A 25,499-nucleotide genomic window follows, 5' to 3' on the forward strand; every position below is an offset into this window, starting at 1 on the left:
GCAGACACAAAGCTGGGGTTTGATTCATTGAAATTGTCCATTAAGAAGAAGAGAGGTGCTTCCTTAGAAAAGCAGTTTTTCACTTTTTTCCTGTTTCATTCGTGCCTCATAGATTTAGATTGAAAAACACTTTTAAATGTCACTTTTTAAAATTTGCACACTTGTATTGCAGTTCTGGTGCAAGCCTAAATTGAAAGACCTGTCATGCTGATGTGCTGTTGACTGGTGAATAAAGACATAACCTGCGTGAAAGAATGGACAGAAGAAGGTGAGCTATGTGGGAAGACGGAAAAAGTTGTTATTTTGTCAAAACTGTCGGAACCTTTCATAAATCCGTTTGCACTTTTTGCTCAGGTATAAAACAGTTTACTTTCCAACAGACAGATTTTTTTTTAGGTTGTCACAGCAGAGTTTGGAAATGTTTTTGTTGCAGTTTCTTGGTGTGTTTTGATTTGCTGACTACATGAGCTTTACATTACCCCATCTCCTGCTCTGGGTATAAATATAAGTTGATGTTGTGCTGCTTTGATGTGTCCTCGTGCTCTCAGATAGTCAGGTGAGTGCTGAACACGTATCTTTTTATTCTGGTCTTTGTACATAAAGCAGTACCAGAAACATTTATTTCAGGTCAAGATGTCCAAGATTGATTCTGATATTTAACATTTAATTATATTTTCCTTTAAAACAAAAAGGCACAGCGCTGCTGAGTAAAATTAAACATTAAGCTGAAAATTGTATGTGCTCTTTTTGTTGTTGGGTTGTTTGGGTTTTTTGTGAAATATAACTTTTTTTTTTTTTTTTTAACTTTTTTCTTGTGTTGCCAACCACACTTTGCAGTCTTCCTCAAAATAAGGTCTATCTGTCATACATCTTGAAGTCGTAGTTGCTGAAAACCATATTTCCTGTGGAATTACTCCCCCCTTGAATCATTTCTCCCTCGAAGTACCTGAGAAAAGGAAGACTGTGGCAAGGAGGAGGTTCTGCATACGCTTCTCCGGTAAGCACAAATCGTACTGTTTTACAATAAATTTTCAAAAGTTATTTAATTGGACTCAATGCAGAGTGAGATGTTCAGAGCATATTTTAAAAACGTTGCGATGATGGCAACACTCAGTCAACAAGGATGTACAGTCAGTCCAAATATTTCAAATCAAAATTTTATCAAAAGCAGCATATACACAGACACCGAAAACAGAGAGGGCATCTCGTTAGGATGAAGGGCCCAGAAATCTTTGGGAAGCTATTTAAGATGATAATTTTGAGATTTATCAAAGGTGACGATTTCATACTACAGTGCATTTAACTTTGATATGTTAATATATGCATGCGGTTTAAAAACGCACACACTAAAACATTTGGCACTATTAAAGCTTACGATCATGATGAGGTAAATCAAATGGTGACAGAGAGGTCCTGTTGCACAGCGGGACGTGTGTGGCCAAGCTCTCTCTTTTTATAGACCTGAGCCCATTTCAGTTTCAGAGATTTGAACAGTTTAGAGCAATTTCACTCATCCATTTTCCCCAAACTGCAGTATTAATCTTTTAACTTTTTTTTTTTCATCTACAGAATGTTTCTAGAAAGAGTTTATGGTCATTTTACTGTGCAGTTTCTCAGCTATGAAATAGTGAACAGAAAAAGCATTTTATCTTCTCATTTGTAGGGTCAATACATAAAATATAAAATATTAATGTTTTTTTAATGTATTTAAATGTATTTAACATTTATTTATTTAAAAGTATACAAAACAGATTGAAAAAATCTTGTTCTTTACTTTTTGTGAAGTGAGGACTCTTCAGGCCACTAAAATGACTCTGTTTTTTTAAACAATTGTGCCCTCAGGGACTGAAGCATTCAGTTGGACTTTTTTGTCCTAGTGTTCATGTAATAAATGATTAAAGTTCATTTCTACCTCACTCTCAGTCTTTTAGCATCAGAATGACATCCTCCGTCATTTACTGCACGTTAGTGGCACCAAGTACATCGAGACGTTCATAATGTTTATTAAACACGTTTTATTTATGTGTTGGCTAAATGTGTGTGTGTGTGTGTGTGTGTGTGTGTGTGTGTGTGTGTGTGTGTGTGTGTGTGTGTGTGTGTGTGTGTGTGTGTGTGTGTGTGTGTTAAGGTTTGGAAATGATTTTGGTGTGTTGTATTACATTAGATGTTTGTTTTTTTAATAACTAACATAACCCAGAGCATGTTCTTTGTTCTGTCAATATGAGGTGTGTTGTTGTGGAACTTGTAGACTTGTATACAGTGTTGGACGTATGGATGAGGAGAGTTACAAGAGTTATTAATAAAAAAAGGCACAAAAGTGAAAACTCCTCTCCAGACTTTTGTAAAAGCTGCAGCCATCTTGTTAGCTGAAACCAGGAAATAACAGTGCAGTGGTAAAGAGTGTATTACCGCTGTGAAAGGCTTAGAGCATCTTTCTAATAACACATTTCATTCTGCTCTTCTATCTTAGTCTGATTTATTGCTAACTGACCAATAGAACTGCTGAAATCACAAGTTATATGCTAGCTAGCGAAACAGGAGGATCAACTTAAAAGCCCTGCGTTAACTGAACATGAAATCACATGAAATTTACAGTCGATGTTTAAAATGTAGTGCAGTTTCTATAAAACAGGGTATGCCTCATACAAATATTCTCTTCAAGGCATTAATATTTTTAAAAAATAGTCATTTACAATATGCAATACTGGTTTCTGCATACTAAATCATGTATTAATCTTGTAATCATTATATAATAATCTAATAATTGCTGAGCTATGGAATAGTGTCAGAAAAGTGAAACATACAAATATCACATTTGGTGAAACTATAACACTGGGGAAGGTTGTTTTGGGGCTTGAGCCATTCTTTGCTGCTGCTGGGAAAGAGGCTGATTCTATACTGGACAGGTGGACTGCTCACAATTTCAAAGTCAGTCGGCAGGAATCGGGAACACAAACACTTCAGCATTTGCAATTTTCCACATCTGTTATATACGTGTGTGTGTGTGTGTGTGTGTGTGTGTGTGTGTGTGTGTGTGTGTGTGTGTGTGTGTGTGTGTGTGTGTGTGCTATCTAGTGCCGCGATGAGGCTATCAGTGCTATTGTGCAAAAACTAGAGCTTTAGTCATGACAATAATATTCTGTGTAGGCCTACTTCCTTTTCCTCCGTTCATTTTAAATCTGTTTATCTGCATCACACCTCTTGGTCTGAACGTTGAGAGGAACAAGAAAACCCACTCTGATAGAAAACTGAAGTCTTGAGATAACGAGTCTGTTATAATAGAATCTGACTTTCTGATGATATGTGAAAGAGTTTTGACCAGTTAGTCATTTATGTTAAAAAGACCTGACTTAAGATTTTATTAGTGTTTTTTTTATTATTATTTTTTAAATTCAGCCTGCTGTATGAGGCAGGCAGAGAATAAAAAAGCACTGGATTTATTTCCAGTCTCCCATTCACATATTAAAACATCATCTGACATTCAGTTATTAGGTCTGTTTTTTACTGTCAAGTGTGTTTCAGGCAAATTCATGTGAACGCAAAGATGGGAACTTTGCCATTTTAATGAATTAAATAAAACAACAGGAGATGCTAAATCATTGTACTTACTGATACTAATACAAATGATTAACCCTTCACCAGTCTCGCTGATTTCAGTGTATCAATGTAATTGAGAAGTTTTATTTCAGATATGGGAGTATGAGAGTAGTAAACCCACACATTCATAGTAGTACCAGTATGAGGCATCTGCAACTTTCCATGCTATAATGTGGCCGAATGAAATATCCAGACAGGAAATAGCAAATATGAAGCATCATATCTCTTATATTTAGTGTGGGGTTATGACTAAAATTCTCCTCACTTTGACAAAACAGATGCAGACTATAATGGTCCTCTCCAGGTAAGATGAAGCTGAAAAAGAAAACAAGAATGAAAGGTGACACTGAGAAGCCACAAACCTGCTGCTCTTACTTTCTACTGAATTCCTGTTGTTGTGGGTGTGCATTTGCATCAGACATTCAGTATGTGTGCTGTTTTGGCTCATTGTACAGACGCTTCCCTTCAGTCTGATACAATAACTGAAAGAAAGGATCAGACCCCCCCCAAAATGTGCGTACCTTATTTCCGTGTTGATTGTAAACATTACTTGCTTCACTTAAAAATATGTCATTTCGATAAGAGTCCTGTGCCAACGTAATTTATTAAGATTTATTCCAGTGGTAAATCTGGAAGTATGGAAGAAATTAAAACCAAAGAAATGTCTTAGAAATTTAAATACCGAGGCTCTGACTGTATTAAACATTCTCAGGAGAAAGCTTGTGAAAAATCAAGCATGCCTAAAAAGACTGACTCGTTTTCCCAGTAACTTATCATGATACTGTCTTTTGACCCAAACTGAACATGCAGAACTTGCAGAAGGGGAAAGAATATATTTAACAAGATGTTCATCTTTGAGACTGGGTTTTAACACTGTAGGGGCTTTTGGCACAAGTTCACCCACTTGAAAGAAGTACAGAGAAGAACAGAGAAGAACAGAAAGACAGAAGATGTCAAAACTCAAGCATGCTTCTAGGTTGTAGAGTAACTTAATTGCCTGATGAGTTTGGCGTGTGGCCTTCATCGCAACTTAAATAGACAACATATCTGTGACTTGGTATGTAAATCCTGGTGGTTCAATTCCCAGCTCCTCTTGTCCAAGAATCCTTGGGTTAAGTACTGAACCCTGAATTGTCCCCCAGTGCAGCTGCATGAGTGTGCGTGACTGTTACCTTAAAAGTGCCTAGGCCTAAAAAAAGAGTGTGTGAAAGAGGCTTGACTAAAAGATACCAGTCTATTCACTGGTATCAAGACTGTCCTACATGGTCCACAAACTGGACAAGTGTCTGAATTTTGCCACTTAGTGTGTCCACTCTATGCAAAAATATAACCACAGTGATTTATTTTTACACATGTCATAAGAAACAACAACACACATCCATAAATTATACTTAGTAAAAGTGAACACTGGCAGGCCAGTACTACATAGCAAGTCATTTTATTCTTAGTCAGCAAATTCCATTAAAATGCTCCAAAAAGCACCAACAACATAAAAGAATAGGTTCAGTGACTCAAATATAGCTCTTACTTTAATTTTTAACAAAACCAGATGAAGTACAGTTCCATAACAACTTCTGTACCCGTCTATTTAATGCTGTTTACAGAGGTTATGGTGATGGACTCACTTTCACACAGAAACGCTGACACAGAACTGTCAGTGGTTCTGTGTATTTCTCCACTTACCAGATTTGTATACACATTCAGCTATAGGGCATAGTGATATAACACACAAAAGCCAGATATGTTGGCTGTTCACACAAGAGGCAAAAAAATCAATTCTAGAGTTGACAGAAAATAACAAGAAAGAGGGGGTGAAAACCATCAACACTGAACTTTAAAGGGTAGACCAATATTCAATATTTCCAGGTGTGTGTTATTGTAACCATGACCATGTAACCAAGCTACGGACTTTAAAAAGGTTTAAATTAAATAAACAAAGGGTGAAATGAATGACAGTATTTTTCAACATTGATTTGAAACAGTTTTTAAAAAAAAAACATTCAGACATTTGCTGAGTATCACGTAGTGAAGTGCTGCTCCAGGAAAAATATTGTCTGATTTGAAAAAAGCAGGTCCCATTGCTTGCAGGTGATATGTCACCATGCAGCATGAAAGTAGAACAGCTTCCCACTCGTTCTGTAGACTTCTTTGTTGATGCTATCTGTGTGTGTGTGTGTGTGTGTGTGTGTGTGTGTGTGTGTGTGTGTGTGTGTGTGTGTGTGTGTGTGTGTGTGTGTGTGTGTGTGAGAAAGAGAGAGAGAGAGAGAGAGCGAGAGAGAGAGCACCTGCGAACAACCACAGCCTGCTGCAGGAAAGACTTTACATACTTGAGCCTTTAATGTGTTCATGGCTGTATTAAATGCTTGATTCTCATTGCCTGGAGACTTTTCACACAATCACACGCTTCTGAGATTACATTCAAACTTCTTTGCTTTTCTATGTGTTCCTACTTAATGCAGAAGCAAAAGGTAGAAATACAATAAAAATGTATACAACACACCAAAATCATTTCCAAACCTTAACACACACACACACACACACACAAAGGGTGCCACAAAATGATACAAACTGTCAAAATCCCTGAAGTATTGTCCAAGTAGGAAGATTGTCAGCAATCTTTTACTCTGACTTGTTTATTCCAGGGTTTTTAGCAAACAGTTGAATAACCTTGAGACAGGATTTGTTGTAATATTATTAATTGAATTTAACTTCATTATTTTTAACAGTCTCTGTTAAATATAACTGAGCACAGGCACGTACACACAGTGTGTTTATGTGTAGGTCCTCCTAAAGTCGTCTCATGTCCTCTACCAGAGGTCTGACATTTTTCTCTTCAAAATCTTTTTTTTTTTTTTTTAAATGACATCAGAAACAGCAGTATGCGACATTACGTGATGGCAGAGCTTCAGTTCATCCTTTGTCATTTTTTTTTTTTTTTTTTTTAATAAATAGGACAGGGGGAATGAATGAGAGAGAGAGGGGGAGAGAAAGAAAGAAAACCAAAGGGGAGAAGAGACGGTGAGAAGGGGGGGGGGAAGAGAGAGAAAAAAAAAAAAAAACTCCTGGGTCACCTGTATGGAGAAAAAAAACAAAAAAACAAACAAACAAACAAAAACAAACAGAGGAGACAGCAAACAACAAAGAGCAACATAATAATAGAGAAAACAAAGCACCATCACAATAAACTAGCTAGTCATAGATATCAGTATTTACTAAGTAATAAACGATATTGTGCAGCACGCAAGATAGACAGCGCACAGTGTGCTTTGAGGCAGCAGCCAAGAAAGCTTTAGTCCGCGTCTGTGAATACCCATGTGTGCATACCTGTGTGGATCAGCATGCTTGCATTCCAAAGGTTTCTCCATGTAATGATCTGCTAGGGAGTGTGGGGGGGGCCACAGCCCCGTCCTCCAGGGTGTGAAGCGGGTATGGAGGAGATCAAAACTCCAGACATCCAGAGGCCCCCAGAACACAAGAGACCATGGAAGACCAACAGAGGGGCAGCCGCGCCACTCTTCAAAATCAAGTCTAATAAAAATGGAACTTACTCATGAAGTAGCTTAGCTTTTTTGAGGATTGCTATAATTAATTTTTTTTTTAACTTTTATCAAAACCCTACTGACTTTTGACTGTGGTTACTCAAGATATGTAAATGATACTTGTAAAACTAAATGTATCAAACTATCTCAGAAATTCAAAGCATTTCGGCATGTAGTCATGTTCAAGACAGTCTAGTGAAGTTCAGTCTGAATGAAATCTGATTGAAAGCAGCCTGGTTGTTGATGCCTGATGGCTGGTCTGAGTATTTTATCTGATACAGTTCTTTACATGCAGCAGTTTTGGTTAAAATGACTCTTCACCTCACAGTGGAGCTTTAGAACAAAAGAGATATCTGTAGTCTAAGACATTGGAGTCTGTCAATGGGGGAAGAGACTGTGGCATGTGTCTCTGAAAATACAAGACTGGCAGAGCCTGTAAATCTGTAAATCTGATGTGTAAATCTGTAAATCTAATTTTGTTGAACATCTGATGTCGTTAAACATCAGATGTTCAACAAAATTAGAAGCCATAAATAAGCACAAGACTCACAAATGGTAGGAGCTCTATGGAGTTCCCTCCTGTGCATGAATGTCACAGACTAGAGACAAGGGACAACCATGGGAGAGTCCAGTACCCACTGAAAATATGGTTGATTTTGTGCCAAGCATGAGGGCACAGCTCTCACTTTGATTATAGAAGTATGTAAGTGGATGATTAAGTGGCCGTGATACCTCTAATTTGGTATTCTTCTTGACTATCAGAACCAACCAGGGCTCCAGTCTGCACCTCCACAAAACACTGAAGAGGCATGCCCACTAAATAAGCTCCAGAGTATCCAGAGCGTTTGGTAACTTGGGATGACTCTCATCCAAATGTGGCTCCTTTTCACAAGGGAATTTCTTACCTATCCCAGTGACCTTTTTCAGTTTAACTGACGTGGCTTCCCACAATTCTTTAGGTTGTACTTCCTCCAGCAAGGAAGTTGCAGACTTCCAACACTCGCCTGAGATACAGGTGAAATTCTTCTGAATGTCAGAGTTAAAGACCGTATGGACAGGGGACTCTGTCAGACCTCACTACTTTACAGGTCTGACTGGCAGCTGTGCCTGCCAGTTGGATGCAACTCAGTTGAAAGTTCTGCTCCTCTCTTTAGCTGAGTGTCAAAGATATAAGACCTCATATAACAAAGTCAGTGACTGATACAGGAACTCTTTACCAACTCATCCCACTGCTCCTACAATAATTTGATATTTAAGCTTCTTAGTGTATCATATCATATTTTGATTTATCGAGGTGTCATTTTTGTATTTTATATTTAATGGGCTGCTGCAACACAATACCTACCTAACTTCTGAGGTAAATTCCCTATCCTAAACCTATTCCAAGATCTGACACAAAGACTCCAAAGGTATTCTGAACTGCTTTGGGGTGCATAAGCACAGGCAGACATCAGAGGCTTTCCCTCTGGAAGTTGAAGTCACATTGAGGTAATCCTCTTGCTGGATGTGCTCAGCTGGCTGCTTGTAAAAATGCCCACACACAGGAGCAACCCTTTGTTTGGGAGTTTGATTTGTTAAATTTAGAGGTGAGAGCAGCATAATTCATTCATTTTCATTACTGCCAGTTTTGCTACTTTGACCTACTTATTCTCTTCTATTTCACATTTTTGCTTGTGCTACTCATCTTTACTATTGCTTTGAAGAATTTCACAAATATGTGCACATATTAAACTGGACAATCGGCTGTAGGCCTCCTGCACCAAAAATATCAGAGCCAATTTTTCTGTCCCAGTCCAGACCTGTCCCACTGCTGTGTGCTAAAAAGTCTCCAGGGCACCTTTGCACAGTCTGAAACGTGGGTCCTGTTAGCTTGGGGTGACTCCTGCCTCTGTGGAAATGGTGCTCATCTTTTGACATCATGGGCATCTGTCTCCTGATGCTGCTGATCCAGCTGAGTATATAGATGTGTAATTGGCTGATTTCCTGTCCTCTAGGAACTTTCTCATTGAGATGAGCAAGGCTTATCATTGGTTGTGTAGTGATCTTGTTTCAACCAAACAGCCATACTGCTCAGTATTGTTCCCACTTTGCTGTAGTCTTTGTATTTCTAGTGTTGATATTATATTTCCTTTGTTGATGTTATAGCACTCACCTTCCACGTGCTTCTTGATCAGTGTGGACGTTGGTATTCTGCTCATCCAAAGTTCCTATATGCTTTGCGTGTAACCTCTCCTGTTGTGAACAGTCCTTATAGTAGCACTCCATCAATTCCATGTTCTCTGTCCTTGTCAGTGTTTCTTATTCCAGTAGTCTATTTTCATTAATATGACCTGGTTCCCCAACATTTGTTGCAGAACTTGTTAAGCTGGGAATTGCCCAAGCCAGAATGGTGTAAGTCATATGACTGCCGTTAGAATCATGTCACATTCTAAAAATGATTAAATAATAAATAGTTTTTTACATAGCTATTAAAAAACTTTGGTGGTTTGAGTTCTTTGAGTACTGAAGAAGTTCCAAGCACTTTGAATCTTTGATCACTCAAACAATTTAAACTAAAACCAGCTTCTTAGCATCTTATTAGGATGCTTGCAACTAAAGAAAAGAATCCACACCTAATATTTAACAATGGGAGTGCAGTGATTTAAAACTTGTTCAGAGCTGCAGTTTTCTTTCACTGTTATTATGTGTTAATTCTACAGATAATAGCCAGAGTTTGTTTATATGTCAGTATGTCTCCCAGATATATTAAATTAAAGGAACATTTTGTAACACACTTTACTTATTTGTAGCGTTTGAATCTACCCTCATGGAGTAGAGAAAATGACAAAACTTCCATGATAAAATGTGGTTTTCTAAGTCTTTCTAGTGAGGCATTAATGTGTCTTCTGTGTCTTAAGAAATGCCAGAGACTTCTGATGAGTACATGAAATTTGGACAACAAAAAGTCGAACGCCAACTTGATAGCATCAAACAGATGGAAGAGCCACCCATGTCTGTGTCAGGAAGTCAGGTATGTAACAAATAACATCACTTAATTGGAATAAACTTGTTTCAGTAACTTCAGTTACTAAACATTTAAAGCCTACGTAACATAAACAATACAAAGATGACATTTCAAACTTTGAAACTAGGAAATGTGATTTGTCTTGTGTCAGTGTTTAAATTCTGCACAGCGTCAAAGCTTTTTGGAAAGAAGGATTTATGAAATCTATTATTATAGTGTCTGTGAAAATAAGCTTAAAATAAACAAGAGAAAGTTTAATGATGTTTTATTATTATCAAAAATCTGCGTTTTTTATGTTCCAGTTGGGAGCTGTAGTAGTTGGTTAAACTGTATACACTAGATATAATGTTAGATAATGTTTATTTTAAAAAGTTATATGTTTCTTTATCATAATTATTTTTAAATTATTGTCGCATGAACTTTCAGAAAAAAGCAGAAAAAATGTTAATGCACATGTATGATTAATTTCTGACATCTCAGGCAAGTCCAGAGTGCCGGCTCAAATTTGGATCTAAAACTGTGAGTTGAGTTTGTTATTTGCCTAATAAATAAGAATAATTTTTAGTTTAAACTCATTTCTGACAAATTACTATTTGTGTTTTCTTGTTTTTATGACAGGTGGTCTAATGAATTTATTAAGCACTGTAGTGCTAACTAACATTTATAATAATACACACAAATTTCAGTCAGTAAAGTTGAAAGACTGTCTTCTTAGACAGTTTGTAAAATTACCAAAAAAGGAAGCTCTATGATTTCTCAGATAATTCCAGAAGCCACCAACAGCAGCACAATCCAACAAATCAGGTTCAGCGAGTCTAGTTAGCTGAGATGAAGCAAAGTGATGGCACCCAGTCATCAAGGAAAGTAGGGAAACCTCAAAAAACTGATGATTTAAAATCAGCTGATGAGGCTACAGGGGTGCTTGGGCCTAATCTAGTTGCAGACTTCACGCCCTGCTGCATACTGCCCTTCCATGCTGGTCAGGGAAATTACAGAAAATAACAATGAAAATAAACACATTTTACTAGTCTGTACCTGTGATTATTTCTACTGTAAAATCCCAAATTTGTCCAGTTGGACAATTCCAATTCCAGAGCTTGGATTCATTGGAATAACCCTAAAACCCCTATATGAAAAGAATGGTGCAAACCTAATGAGAATTTCATTTTTCATCAAAAATATAACATTTACATTTATATTTGCAATTTTAAGAGTATTGATTGAACAAATGATGATATCTCAGAATGTACTCATCCTGATACATGACACAAAAAAAAAAGAGGATTTAACTACATTTTTTATGTGATGTGACTAAATACAGTGGGGCAAAAAAGTATTTAGTCAGCCACCGATTGTGCAAGTTCCCCCACTTAAAATGATGACAGAGGTCAGTAATTTGCACCAGAGGTACACTTCAACTGTGAGAGCTAGAATGTGAAAAAAAAATCCATGAATTCACATGGTAGGATTTGTAAAGAATTTATTCATAAATTAGGGTGGAAAATAAGTATTTGGTCACCTCAAACAAGGAAAATCTCTGGCTCTCACAGACCTGTAACGTCTTCTGTAAGAAGCTTTTCTGTCCCCCACTCGTTACCTGTATGAATGGCACCTGTTTGAACTCATCATCTGTATAAAAGACACCTGTCCACAGCCTCAAACAGTCAGACTCCAAACTCTGCCATGGCCAAGACCAAAGAGCTTTCGAAGGACACCAGGAAAAGTATTGTAGACCTGCACCAGACTGGGAAGAGTGAATCTACAATAGGCAAGCAGCTTGGTGTGAAAAAATCAACTGTGGGAGCAATCATCAGAAAATGGAAGACATACAAGACCACTGATAATCTCCCTCGATCTGGGGCTCCACGCAAGATCTCATCCCGTGGGGTCAAAATGATCATGAGAACGGTGAGCAAAGATCCCAGAACCACACGGGGGGACCTGGTGAATGACCTGCAGAGAGCTGGGACCAAAGTAACAAAGGTCACCATCAGTAACACACTACAACGGCAGGGAATCAAATCCCGCAGTGCCAGACGTGTTCCGCTGCTGAAGCCAGTGCATGTCCAGGCCCGTCTGAAGTTTGCCAGAGAGCACATGGATGATACAGCAGAGGATTGGGAGAATGTCATGTGGTCAGATGAAACCAAAGTAGAACTTTTTGGTATAAACTCAACTCGTCGTGTTTGGAGGAAGAAGAATACTGAGTTGCATCCCAAGAACACCATACCTACTGTGAAGCATGGGGGTGGAAACATCATGCTATGGGGCTGTTTTTCTGCCAAGGGGACAGGACGACTGATCCGTGTTAAGGACAGAATGAATGGGGCCATGTATCGTGAGATTTTGAGCCAAAACCTCCTTCCATCAGTGAGAACTTTGAAGATGAAACGAGGCTGGGTCTTCCAACATGACAATGATCCAAAACACACCGCCCGGGCAACAAAGGAGTGGCTCCGTAAGAAGCATTTGAAAGTCCTGGAGTGGCCTAGCCAGTCTCCAGACCTCAACCCCATAGAAAATCTGTGGCGGGAGTTGAAAGTCCGTGTTGCTTGGCGACAGCCCCAAAACATCACTGCTCTCGAGAAGATCTGCATGGAGGAATGGGCCAAAATACCAGCTACTGTGTGTGCAAACCTGGTAAAGACCTATAGTAAACGTTTGACCTCTGTTATTGCCAACAAAGGTTATGTTACAAAGTATTGAGTTGTATTTTTGTTATTGACCAAATACTTATTTTCCACCCTGATTTATGAATAAATTCTTTACAAATCCTACCATGTGGATTCATGGATTTTTTTTTTTCACATTCTGTCTCTCACAGTTGAGGTGTACCTCTGGTGCAAATTACTGACCTCTGTCATCATTTTAGGTGGGGGAACTTGCACAATCGGTGGCTGACTAAATACTTTTTTGCCCCATTGTAGTGTATGCAGGATATTAGTCATTCGCTATAATTCACAGAAACAAATGGCAAACAGTTTGTTACAAATATTTGTTAGTAAACTATCAAATGTTAAACATCACTTCTTCCTAAAAAATGAAAAAAAAAACCCCAAACAAATAAAAAATGTTTTTGAATGAGGCCTAGCGATTAAAAGGAAACTGTATTATGTTACAGCCAAAACAATATCAATACTTTTTTCTTTCCAGTGCTGGAGCAGTATGGAAGGCATTAGACAGAAGCAGCAGAGACCATCAGTTCTGCGTCACGTTTCTCCAGTCGCTTACAGGCAACGACGTGGTATACAGATATTTAAATGTCTTTTGCTTTACTTTAGGAGAAGACGATTTGCATTTGATGCATGCAAATCGTCTTACAATCGTTCTCTAAAGTAAAAGATAAACTTATAGAGACAAATACAGAATGTATTAAAAATGCAGAACTTATAAGCTCCATATTTAACAAAAAAACAACATATGAAATACTGAAACTAAGGATATTTTTGTCTGTTTGTTTGTTTACAAGTGTTATATGCTAATTTTTTAAATTAAGTGTAGGATTTTTTTTCCTGTGCTTGTTATGACATTGTGACACATGTGTTAATTCTATGATTTGCTGAGTGTAAGATGCTGGTGCTCTATTTTAGGTCTTAAGAATTTTTTTTAGTATAGTAATATACCAGTTAGGTAGTGTAGCACCAGTAGCATATAGTATTAGGTTTCACTTTGTATGGCAAGAATCTACATCAATCTTTTCTTCCCCTGCTGCATCCAGAAAGCAGTGCAGCAGTCTCCATTTGCAAGGAAGAGGTGGATGCATGCCATATTCTTCAGGAACCTTCACCTCACATGGGCTCTTCTCCCACATCGAGCCATCATTTCCTCTCCTTGAGGAGGGGAGACATTCAAAAGCAGACCTCTCTTGAGGCCCGGCTTCATGACGGGTAACAATTAATTCAGTTCAGTTCAATTTTATTTACATTGTGCCAAATCTCAAAGATGCTTTAGACTGTAAAAATAAAGACCCTACAATTTAAGAGAGAAAACTCCAACTATCCGACAGTTACCCATGGGTAGTATTTTACAATAAAGGGATAGAAAAATTCGCCTTTAACAGGAAGAAATTTCTAGCAGGAGCAGGCTCAGGAAGAGGCAGCCATCTGCTGCAACCAGTTGGGGTAAGGAGAAAGAAAAGAGACCAGGGAAGCATAGAGAGACAGGTCAGGAAATCAACGATGGGAAAAAGAAGACAAAATTTCATGACATGCAGTAGTGGTGTATAGTGGAAAAAGGTGAGTGTCCCCCAGCTGCAGGCGACTAAATTTACCTAATCCAGCCTTAACTGTAAGCTTCAAAAAAGCTACTTTTAAGCCTAATCTTAAAAGCAGAGAGGCTGTCTGTCTCTTAAATCCAAATTGGGAGCTGGTTCCACAGAAGAGGGGCCTGGAAGCTGAAGGCTCCCATTCTACTGTTAAATACACACAGGTAAGCCTGCAGTCTGAGAGCAGCATGCTCTACTGTAAGATAAGATGGGGCATGATTATTATTGTATGTAAGGAGGAAGGATTTTAAATTTGATTTTTGATTTAATAGAGAGCCAGTGAAGAGAAGCCAGTATAAGAAACATACAATGTGTAAAACAAGTATTGAACACAATTCACCAATTTTCTAAGTAAGTATATTTCTTAAGGTGCTATTGACATAAAATTCTCACCAGATGTTGGTAACAATCCATCCAATCCACACATGCAAATTGAACAATAGATGTAATTAAATTAACTTATGTGTAATAATGAGAAATGACAAAAAAGAAAAAAGTATTGAACACATGAAGAAAACAGTATGGAATGACATCAGCTGAAATCTATGAGTAATTAGTAATGAGCCACTACAAATTTATATCAGCGCTGGTTCGGCCCCAAATGATGGCCTATAAAAAGGTGTCTTATTACCAAGGTGTCATACAAGAAACATGTCATGATGGGTAAAACCAATGAGCTTCACAACTACATTGTTGCAGCATATGTACCACTGACTACTGAAGAATTTCTAAACTACTGAAGGTTCAAGTGAGCACTGTGGGGCCATAATTCAGGAGTGAAAAGAACATCATTCATCATAAACTGGCCACAAACAAGTGCTTCCTGCAAGATTTCAGACAGAGGAGTGAAAAGAGTTATCAGCAGAGTTGTGCAAGAGAATCAGCAGGTACTATTGTTTCAAAGAAAACAATAAGTAATGCACTCAACTGCCATGGCCGTATGCCATGTGTGCATGCTCACCACTGCTGACTGTCACTGCTACTGTTTAATAATAATAATAATAATAATAATAATACATGCAATGTCTGCAGGTCAAAACGCACTGAAAAGCTCCCCAAAAACACCATACTAACAATGAAGCTTGGCTGTGGGAACATCATGGGGTGGGGCTATTTTTCTGCATTTAGCACTGGCACACTTCATATAATTCAAAGAAAAATATATAGAGGTAAACTTGACAAAAATCTGCTGCGATCCACCAGGATGATGAAGATGAAGCAAGGGTGGACATTTCAGCAAGACAGTGATCCCAAACACACAGCCAAGGAAGCTGTCAATTGGTTTCAACCAAAGAAAATAAAGCTGCTATAATGGCCCAGTCAGTCACCTGACCTGAATCCAAATGGAAACAACTAAAGCTCATAGACGTAACCATCAGGATTTAAAGACTGTTGGTGTGGAAGAATGGCCCAAAATCACTCTTGAAAAAAAAAGCTCTTCTATGAAGTATTAAATACATTTCACTGTGTTTCATACTCATGTTTCATTTCTTATTATTACATATGTCTTCATTTATGGACATCTACTGACATATGGTTTTATTTCATTGCATGTTTTTGGAATGGTTGTTACTGACATCTGGTGAGAATGTCATCTCAACAGCACCTTCAGAAAATATTTTGTGAAGTGTTCAGTACTTACTTTACCTGCTGTATGCTCTCTCTAGTTCCTGTCAGCACTTTTTCTGCAGCAATTTAGATCAAAGGTTTTTCAGTGAGCTTTAATAACAGGGAACTACAGTAGTCCAGCCTAGAAGTAACAAATGTGTGAACCAGCTTTTTAGTTTTACTTTGTCTGCTTTGTTAAACAAAGATTCTAGATCTTTGTTTAGTGTTCATATCGAAAGGCATATCATGATCAAAAATAACTCTAAGATGATTCGCTGTCTTCCAGGAAGACTGGAGACTTCTAGGTCCGAGTACAATAACTTCAGTTTGTCTTAATTTAGAAATAAAAAATTAGAGGTCATCTAGGCCTTTATGTCTTTACAACTTGACTATTGTTTAACTAACTGATTCTGGGTTCATAGATAAATAAAACTGGGAATAAGCTCAATTTTCTATAATAATGTGAGAGACTGTTAAAGTCGTACAGAAAACAATTACTCAGTTACTGCAAGTTACTACTGCTAAAGGTGGTTGTAGAAGCTGTGGAATTGTCCCATTATTTGACAAATCAACAGTATCTCATACCCCAGGTCTGAGAGTGAGCGGGGTACCACTTGCACAGCAATCATGCACAGTTGTTGTTATCCATCCATCTTCTTCTGCTTATCCAGTTTATGGGTCACAGGGAGCAGGAGCCTACGGCAGCTGTTGTAGCATGATTTTACATCATAAAATCAAAATCACATACACTACCTGTCAAAGGTTTTAGAACACCCCAATTTTTCCAGTTATTTGTTGTAGTTCAAGTCATTCAAGTACAATGAATAGTTTGAAATGATACAAAGCTGGTGAACTGCCAGAGGTAAAAAAAAAAAAAAAAAAAAAAAAAAGTAAGGTTACCCTAAACTGAAAAATTAACATCTGAATTATGCAAAAGGTCTTTTTCAGGGAACACAAAATGTATTAACAATTTAAAGCTCTTCTGCAAAAATGGAGCTTGATCAAGCCTTGAAAGCTGGTGCTACTAATTCCTACAGGTGTTCCAGCTTTTCTGGATTACTTCCAACCCCCTCTGTCTGCATAAAAGAAGTGTTGGTCAGCATCAGTTGAACAGTATTGTACTGCAGAAAGTAGTGTGATGCTGCAAAAATGGTGAGGAAAAAGGTGATTAACAATGGAAGAGAGACAGACCATCACAACACTTATAAATGTCGGCCTGTCCTACAGAGAAACTGCAAAGTCAAGGTGTCAGTGAGTACAGTTTCCTTCAACATCCAAAGGCTCAGAAACTTTGACAGGAAGAGGTCTGCAGACCCAAAGACACGACTGAATCAGAAGACAAGTTAACAGAGAGAGCTGAGAGTTCTCAGCTGTGTGATAGGCGGCTGACAGGACAACAGCTTCAAGCACAGCTTAATAGTGGTCGTAGTAAGAAAGTCTCAGTTTCAGCTGTGAAGAGAAGACTTTGAGCTGCAGGTTTGACAGGACGAGTTGCAGCAAGAATGCCAGACGTCAGAATAAGACAAAGAGGCTTGGCTGGGACATGAAACACCACCATTGGACTACTGAAGACTGGAAGAAGGTATTATGGACTGATGGATCAACATTTGAAATCTTCGGTTCATCACACAGGATCTTTGTACACCGTTGAGTAGGTAAAAGGATGGGTCCACAGTGAGATGATGGTCTGGGGCTGTTTTACTGGATCCAGGGTCGGTGACTTGTACAGAGTGAGAGGCTCCCTGAACCAAAACCACAGCATTGTGCAGCACCATGCAGGACCCTCTGGTATGCACCTAGTTGGTCAGGGATTCATCCTACAGCAAGATAATGACCAAAACATAAGTCCACGCTGTGCCAGAACTACCTCAGGAACAAAGAACAAGGTGGTGAGCTTGAAAACATGGAGTCCAGCACAGTCTCCAGACTTAAACCCCATTGAGCTGGTTTGGGATGAACTGGACAGAAGAGTGAAAGCAAAGCAACCTACAAGGTCCACGTTTATGGGAACTTCTGCTACAGATATGGGAGAATATTCGATTTCTATTGTAGAAAGAATGCCAAGGCTGTGTTCAGTTGTTATATCAGGTGCTACTTTGATGAGTCAAAAGTTTAGAATACATTTTGGTCTATAAATTGATTTTGGCTGTAATTGCTTTTTTGTACTATGTTTTCATTTCAGAGTGCAATGAGACATTAAACTGCATAATTTTCAATAAAAACTGAAAAATTGGGGTGTTCTAAAACTTCTGACTGGTAGTGTATGTTGATGAAAAGCCAGCACATTAAAAAAATAGACTTTTGGTTCACTAAAATGAGCACTTGGCTGTGGTGAAAATGAGCCCAAAGACTGGAGGTAAGTTGAGCTGGTGGTTCATATTACACCAAGACAAACATGTGATCTCTTGTGACTGACATTATATTTCATGTTTTAGATGTAGCATAAGAGTTGTTGTAAATTTTTATCTAATTTTAGTGGGTGGAGCCTGGTCTTTAACTCTCATTATGTAACAGCTATTTTTTCAATAATCATGATTCTAATTTATATTATTTTGTTTTCAGTTCCAATAGATATGGCCGATCTTTATAACCCTGGCTACAAAGTTTGTAATTTTTAAAATATTCACAGCATTTTAGGACAGTTGAAAGAGTAGATTGAAAAAGTAAAAAGCAAATCATCCCTGGATGTTCATGAATAAAGAAAAAGTGTTCATTTTTGTAGGTTTTCAGTGTCCATTTCTTAAATGACTTGTGATTACTTTTCCGTCTTTCAAACTGGTAAACAACTTAATTATATATTTATTTGGTGATCACCAAAGTCAGGGCTTTAATAACGATTAATTTTTTTTTCATTTAAATTTGGTTCATAGACTTGTTAGTAAATTAGTTGTCTCTAATTGCTCATCACACCCTGTCAGCTGGCTATGCTGATACCTAACCCTTGCTAGTACTTGGAACAAGTTGGTCCACAAGAATTATTTTTTGAACCTCATATTAAGACGTCAGTTTATAGCTATCATTTTTGAGTTCTGTCTGTCTCACTTTTATTTCTGTCTCATATTTCTTTACCTATAGGACAGCTTAAGAAAAAAATGGCTCATACCCTGCTCCGAAAACAACAGTCCTTTGTATCTGCATATTGCAGTTAGCATATTTTATGCAACACATAGCATTGCAATGCATAAATCCTGAATATACGGGTTAGAAAACTTTTCATATCAAAAGTCAGATTGGCAGAAAATGGTTTGGAAGTCTTGGTTTTGGTGCGTTATGTTTTTACACTCTTGACTGTCACACTCACATCACTGAAACATTTCTGTTTCCTCCAGCATCCCACAGGGGACCAGTGTTCTGCTCATGAGTGGGCTCTGCCGATGGCCTGGCTGTGAAGCAGTATTTGAAGACTTCTCTAGTTTCTTGAAGTAAGAACTGTGCATTAATTCAATGAATACATTTAGTATTTATTTATTTATTGTCATTGTCAAGAACAATGAAATTGCGTTTGGGGCTTCCATACAACCCAAAAAAAAAACAAAAAAAAAAACCCTGTGGCGTGGCAGGGTTGGAAAAGGCTATTTCCTCATTTCTGGACACAACAAAACTAGTAGCATTTATTAATTCAATCCATTTCAGTTCAGTTCAACTTATATAGCACCCATTCACAACAACAGTCAATGATTTATTCATTGATTGGCATTGGCATACTATGGGCTCACTGCAGGTCTGCATGGGCCCCACAACAGGCCCCTATGTGCTTAGTGTTGGCAGCCCACACCATGGGCTGCCCATGGTGGGGTCATTGGGCCTGAAATGTCATGCCATTACTGGGGCCCCACAGTGAGTTGCCCACTGTGGACCGTGTGGGTTTTATTTTCCAGGATATTCTACTGGATATTTGCATTGTTTTAAAAAGGACGATTTCAATCTTCTAAATTTATATTTATAGAAATTTATAGAAATTTATTTACAATAAATTTGGTTTCACGTAGTTTGTGTTTTCAAAAGTCTAGTTTTATTTCTTTGTCTTTACACAACCAATTATTCGATTTTGAGGCCTTTTTACAAAGGGCAGGAAGCTCTGGATATTTTTAAACCCTGTATTAACCCTGAATATACCCTGTGACAATTTGTCTTTTAGGCATCTTCATTCTGAACACGGACATGGTGACAGAAGTATTGCTCAATGGAGGGTCCAGCAGGATATTGTTCAGTACATGGAAAGTCAGGTAGAACCCAGAGAAACAAAGCTACAGCAGCACTATGCTGTATGAATGCTCATGTGTAAATATGTCCAAAAATAGATACAAGTTTCTTTTTCTTTCGAACCTACTCAATCTCGCAGTAGCTATAAGCTTAAAAGGAACATTTTAGTTAAAGTTGAAGTTTCAGCTAGATAACTGAGGGCTCTGCATCCTATTCTGCTTTTAGAAACTTCTAGAACCATAAGTGAGCCAGCATTCTGATAGTGAAGTCTTCTGTTATGTTCTATATTTTACTATGTTATTATGAGATCAGTCTAAATGAATCTGAGACGAAGCATTTTAACACAGAAGCAATGAAGAGTAGACACATGAACCTGGTTATCCAGACTCCTAAAAATAGAAGTAATCCAGTGATATATGGGAATTCTCTTTTTTCAGCTCATTCTGGAAAAACAGAAACTCATTGCAATGCAACTTCATCTCTCAGAGGACAAATACTCTGACTCGGTATGTCTACATGCTAAGACAGTAAAAACAAGAATTTCCTTGAAATATTGCTTTATTTTTCTTCTGGAGAGAAAATAAATGGCTGTGTCTGTTCACATCCACCTTCATCATTATATGCAGAAGGCAGCTTCTGAGTGGCAATACAGCCTTCCTCTGTTCCTGCCGCAGCCTCAGGTTACCAGTGGAGACAGAGTGCAACAGTGGGCCACCAAACATCTGGAAGAGCTGGTCCAGCATGGCAACAGACCTACTGCTTCTGATCATCTCCTCCCAGGTAACAGTGAAATTCACTAGGATTCACACACAAATGGACTTTTTTACTATTTTATGCACATTACGTTTTCACCATAACATATGTTCTTTCAGATAAAATGCTATTAGAGCTTATTAGCTAATATAAATGATTACATTTGACAGTTGAAATGTGCAGTACCTGTATATTTGTTGCATGTTGTGTTTTATCTCTAAATATGTTTCAAAAGCACATTATCCAAAGAAGTGTGTTTGATGGGACAAACTGATGAGAAACGCCCACTGTTCTTTTATAGATTTGGTTCCCAGTATTGAGTGTTACAAATACAACAACATCAGGCCTCCTTACACCTATGCATACTTGATAAGATGGGTGAGTTTGTCTAATGTTTTATTTTCATTTGTGAAGTTGGTCTGATCTGAACTGGTCCCTGATTTCTCAAGGCTCTAAAGCAGGGGTCGCCAATCTCAGTCCACGAGGGCCGGTGTCCCTGCAGGTTTTAGATGTGTCCTTGATCCATCACAGCTTATTTAAATGGATAAATTACCTTCTCAACATGTCTTGAAGTTCTCCAGAGGCCTGGTAATGAGCTAATCATGTGATTCAGGTGTGTTGACCCAGGGTGAGATCTAAAACCTGCAGGGACACCGGCCCTCGTGGACTGAGATTGCCGACCCCTGTTCTAAAGTATACACTTCTATACACACTCTCTGGATGTGTGTTTTTTTCCAAGTCACTGCAACATTTGATTTGATTTGATATACCTTTATTAGTCCCACTAGGTGAAATTTCATAAGGCTGCCGACCTATTGCACGCAATGGCGGCGCCATCTTACCCTCATATTCAGATACTTTACAAAAGACCTTGGAAAAAAAGGTTTCATGCTTTAAAATTGTATCTTTAGGCACTTTATTTGTAGCCTGTCACAAAATCATTGTTTGTTTCCATTTCTTTAGTTGCATCAATAGTTGCAACACACTTTGACAGGCTTAAAATGATATTTTGTATGAACAAAAGGCAGCCAACATCCAAAGAAGAGCTTTGAATGTCTTACCTATTTCCCATTTTCCTACCAAATATAAATAAAATGAAGGGTGGCTCAAGGCTTTGTAAGTCTTCCTCAAAGGTTTACAGTAGGAATCAGGTTTTATCTGCAAACTGTAGCTATTTATGACTAATTTGCCAAATATTGCCACTGCTTACCCTTCCATGTGTGTGACTGGTTGCAGTCTATCCTGGAGTCTCCAGACAAACAACGTACTCTGAATGAGATTTACAACTGGTTCACTACCATGTTCTTCTACTTCAGACATAATACTGCCACCTGGAAGGTTTGTACTATTTGGATGAAATATTAATTGTGATGCCTACTTGTGTACAGAATACAAGTGCTTTTTATTGTAATAAACTGAACATTTGGGCACAGTTTAACATAGAAAAAAAACTGTGCCAACCAGAACATCTCACTATACTGTACTGTTTTTAATAGCATGGCTTCCATGTTGATAGAACTGTTTCCTTGTATCTGTATCCTCTCTCCAGAATGCAGTACGTCACAACCTCAGCCTTCACAAGTGTTTTGTGCGAGTGGAGGGAGGAAAGGGAGCTGTGTGGACAGTCGATGAAATGGAGTACCAAAGGAGGAAGGGTCAGAAGTATCAGCGGTATAAAAATCTTCAACACGAACACACAGGAGAGCAGAAGTGTACAATAGGAAGCAAATTAACAAACTCTTGATAACTTTCTGTTATCTTGTTTCATTTACCCCAACATCAGCAATCAGGCTATGTGGTCAGCTTTGTAACTCAACCCATTGTTTAACAGTGTAGAGACATGGTAAAGAGAAAGGACAGCCTGAACACATCAGGACATAATAACAATCAGGGGGTCATTAGCAGTTCTTCAAATGATAATTACAACTGCAGATGAAGAACACATGACATGTTACACCATGTAATTATATAGATACATATATATATATATATATATATATATATATATATTAAAAAAAACTAAGCCAAAATCCAGAAGCAGCGTATAAAAAACTAAGTAGCAGCCATGTGCTGCTAATCAAATCCATTTCATTAATGAATCATCTGTAAGTGTGAACACATATATAAAAGAAGAGGATAGGAAGGTTTGCAGTGCAGGTCTGGAGATTTCATCTGTGTCCTAGAACATCACGAGTGATCCTAAAAAAACAATTCTTGTTGCCCTTTTATCTGGCAAGAGTTAAAAGGCCAATTTCAAATATTTTACACTGATTATTCACAAGTAGAAAACATTCAGTACTGCTGCAAACTTTCCCTAGGAGTAGATATCCCATCACGCAAGTTTGGTCTACTACACAAGTTACTATACCAATGTGTGGATATTTCCCATTCCATTCGCTTCCGCTTATCCTTTTTCAGGGTCGCGGGGGGCGCTGGAGCCTATCCCAGCTGTCATAGGGCGAAAGGCGGGGTACACCCTGGACAGGTCGCCAGTCTGTCGCAGGGCTAACACATAGGGACAGACAACCATTCACACTCACATTCACACCTAGTGGCAATTTGGATTATCCAATTAACCTATCCCCACAAGCTGCATGTCTTTGGACGGTGGGAGGAAGCCGGAGTACCCGGAGAGAACCCACGCAAACACGGGGAGAACATGCAAACTCCACACAGAAAGACCCCGGCCTGATGGTGGAATTGAACTCAGGACCTTCTTGCTGTGAGGCAACAGTGCTAACCACCGTGCCGCCCTAATGTGTGGATATAAGAAGTGAAAACACCTAGGATTTACTGAATAATCCAAAATCTTGCTTTATACTACAGACCTCTGTTCTGTGCTTTGCTGAGGAATTAAAAAAAAAAAAAAAAGAGCTATTCTTTAGTAAACGTCCTAACTGTTGAGATCTGTAAGGATAAGACCAAAATGCAAGACTCCAGCAGACATGATCAAAATCAAGCATTTGATGGAGTTAAAAGCAAAGACCAATAAAAAAATCCCAATAGTGAGGAATTCAAAATAATCACACAGACCCAAGACAGGCCTGCCTACACAAAGTCAGGATTTATAGATAAGTGCAGACAGGTGGGGAAAACGACACAGCTAAACATAACGAACACAAGTGCGAATAATCAGGAAATGAAGGTCAACGTAAAACACACTGACACGGAGCCAAGAACATTCACATCGGACATGAAGACAGAGAAAAGGGGACACCAGATGATAAACACAGGAAGACCACTTTGACTTTGAAAGTGGTCTTTCTGGACCACTTCCTAGACTTTGAAGCAAAATGTGGAATTGTCCAGGAAACTTCCTGGGCTTTCAATATTACAGAACTAATATTGATACTGGCAGCTTTTGCTGCAGATCTAACCTGTTCAACAGCAGCTGATGTTTGAGATTGAAGATCATCATGTACTACACCACTTCCAACTTAATGATAGAGTTGTGATGTTGATAAGTCTGTTAGCTTGCATGGTTGGCATTTCTACAGCTTTCTTTCCTAGACAGGCCAGACTTTGTAACTTGCGTCACAGTACAGAGCACAAGCAGAGAAAACTGAGAAAACAAACTTAAGTACTTAGAGGTAGACACTAGACGGTAAACCATCTTGAAAGGCTTAAACAATCCCAAATCCTACAGATAGAGCAGGTATTAAGGGAAAGGCGTGTAAAAATATATTTAAGTCAAAAGAAAAAAAAAGAAAGTGGGACGATAGAAAAGAAAAGGGAGTTTGAGAAATCCCTACTGGCAAACATAAAGTGAGTGGGTGGTGTTAGTGTTACTCCATTGTGCTTGCGAATCACATTGTGTTTGATTTTAGGGATTGCCCCGTGAAGTGGCTCACAGCCTACTCCCATTACTCTCCTGGAAACCCCTGAGCACCAGCACTGAGCTGCTCACATCCAGATATCATCAGATAACGAGCAGCAGGAAGAACATCTGGAGGATGAAGAATCTTTGAAGTTTATCTAGTTTGTGTTCAGATTGAAGACTTGATTATGATTTATAGGTTATTGCATTATGATATTTGTGCCCCTGTCTGACAAATGTTTTTGTGCTCACTCATTCTAAAAATAAATGAATCTAACCTTTGTGGGTGTCAAACCATTGTTCTCATTTTATCCATTCATGAATTAGTTTCATGAGTTTCCTCCAATTAGTAGGTAAGGGTTCTTGCAGAGACTCTTTACATTGTATCACCGCGGAAGCACTAGCTGGTAGTCGGGCCGTACGCGTGTCTTAGTGCAGTTGAACATAATCCACAAAGTCCGCTTGTAGTCGAAAAGCAAACAGGCAAACATTTATTTCCACAGTTTTGAAATACAGTGATCCATTTGAATGTTCCAGTACACTGCAAACACGGTAAGAAACTGCTTTTCTCCACAGCTAGTTAAAGCCCCCGTAGCTCCACACTGCCCGTCGCGAACACTCCCCCCGTGCACAGTTACCGTATGTTAAAGGAACAGTACGTAAAAATTAAATAAGGCAAGAAAAAATACAATTTAACTGTAAATCTTATGCTAA

General features: G+C 38.4%; 1 protein-coding gene across 1 annotated transcript; it reads left to right on the plus strand.

Moving 5' to 3' along the window:
• The first annotated feature begins 871 nt into the window (after positions 1-871).
• Positions 872-25,058, plus strand: foxp3b (forkhead box P3b). The gene is made up of 13 exons (XM_085394437.1): positions 872-997; positions 10,034-10,146; positions 10,621-10,659; positions 13,294-13,384; positions 13,859-14,027; positions 19,342-19,434; positions 20,151-20,238; positions 20,653-20,721; positions 20,842-20,995; positions 21,270-21,346; positions 22,205-22,306; positions 22,518-22,639; positions 24,796-25,058. Exons 2-13 carry the CDS (start codon positions 10,036-10,038, stop codon positions 24,851-24,853), a joined length of 1,173 nt encoding a protein of 390 aa, XP_085250563.1. The 5' UTR covers positions 872-997; positions 10,034-10,035; the 3' UTR covers positions 24,854-25,058.
• Positions 25,059-25,499: the final 441 nt, after the last annotated feature.

This window comes from Rhamphochromis longiceps, linkage group LG20 (assembly GCF_057381845.1).
Source record: "Rhamphochromis longiceps isolate RC_006_pf linkage group LG20, R_longiceps_female_GT1.1, whole genome shotgun sequence".
NCBI lineage: Eukaryota > Metazoa > Chordata > Actinopteri > Cichliformes > Cichlidae > Rhamphochromis > Rhamphochromis longiceps.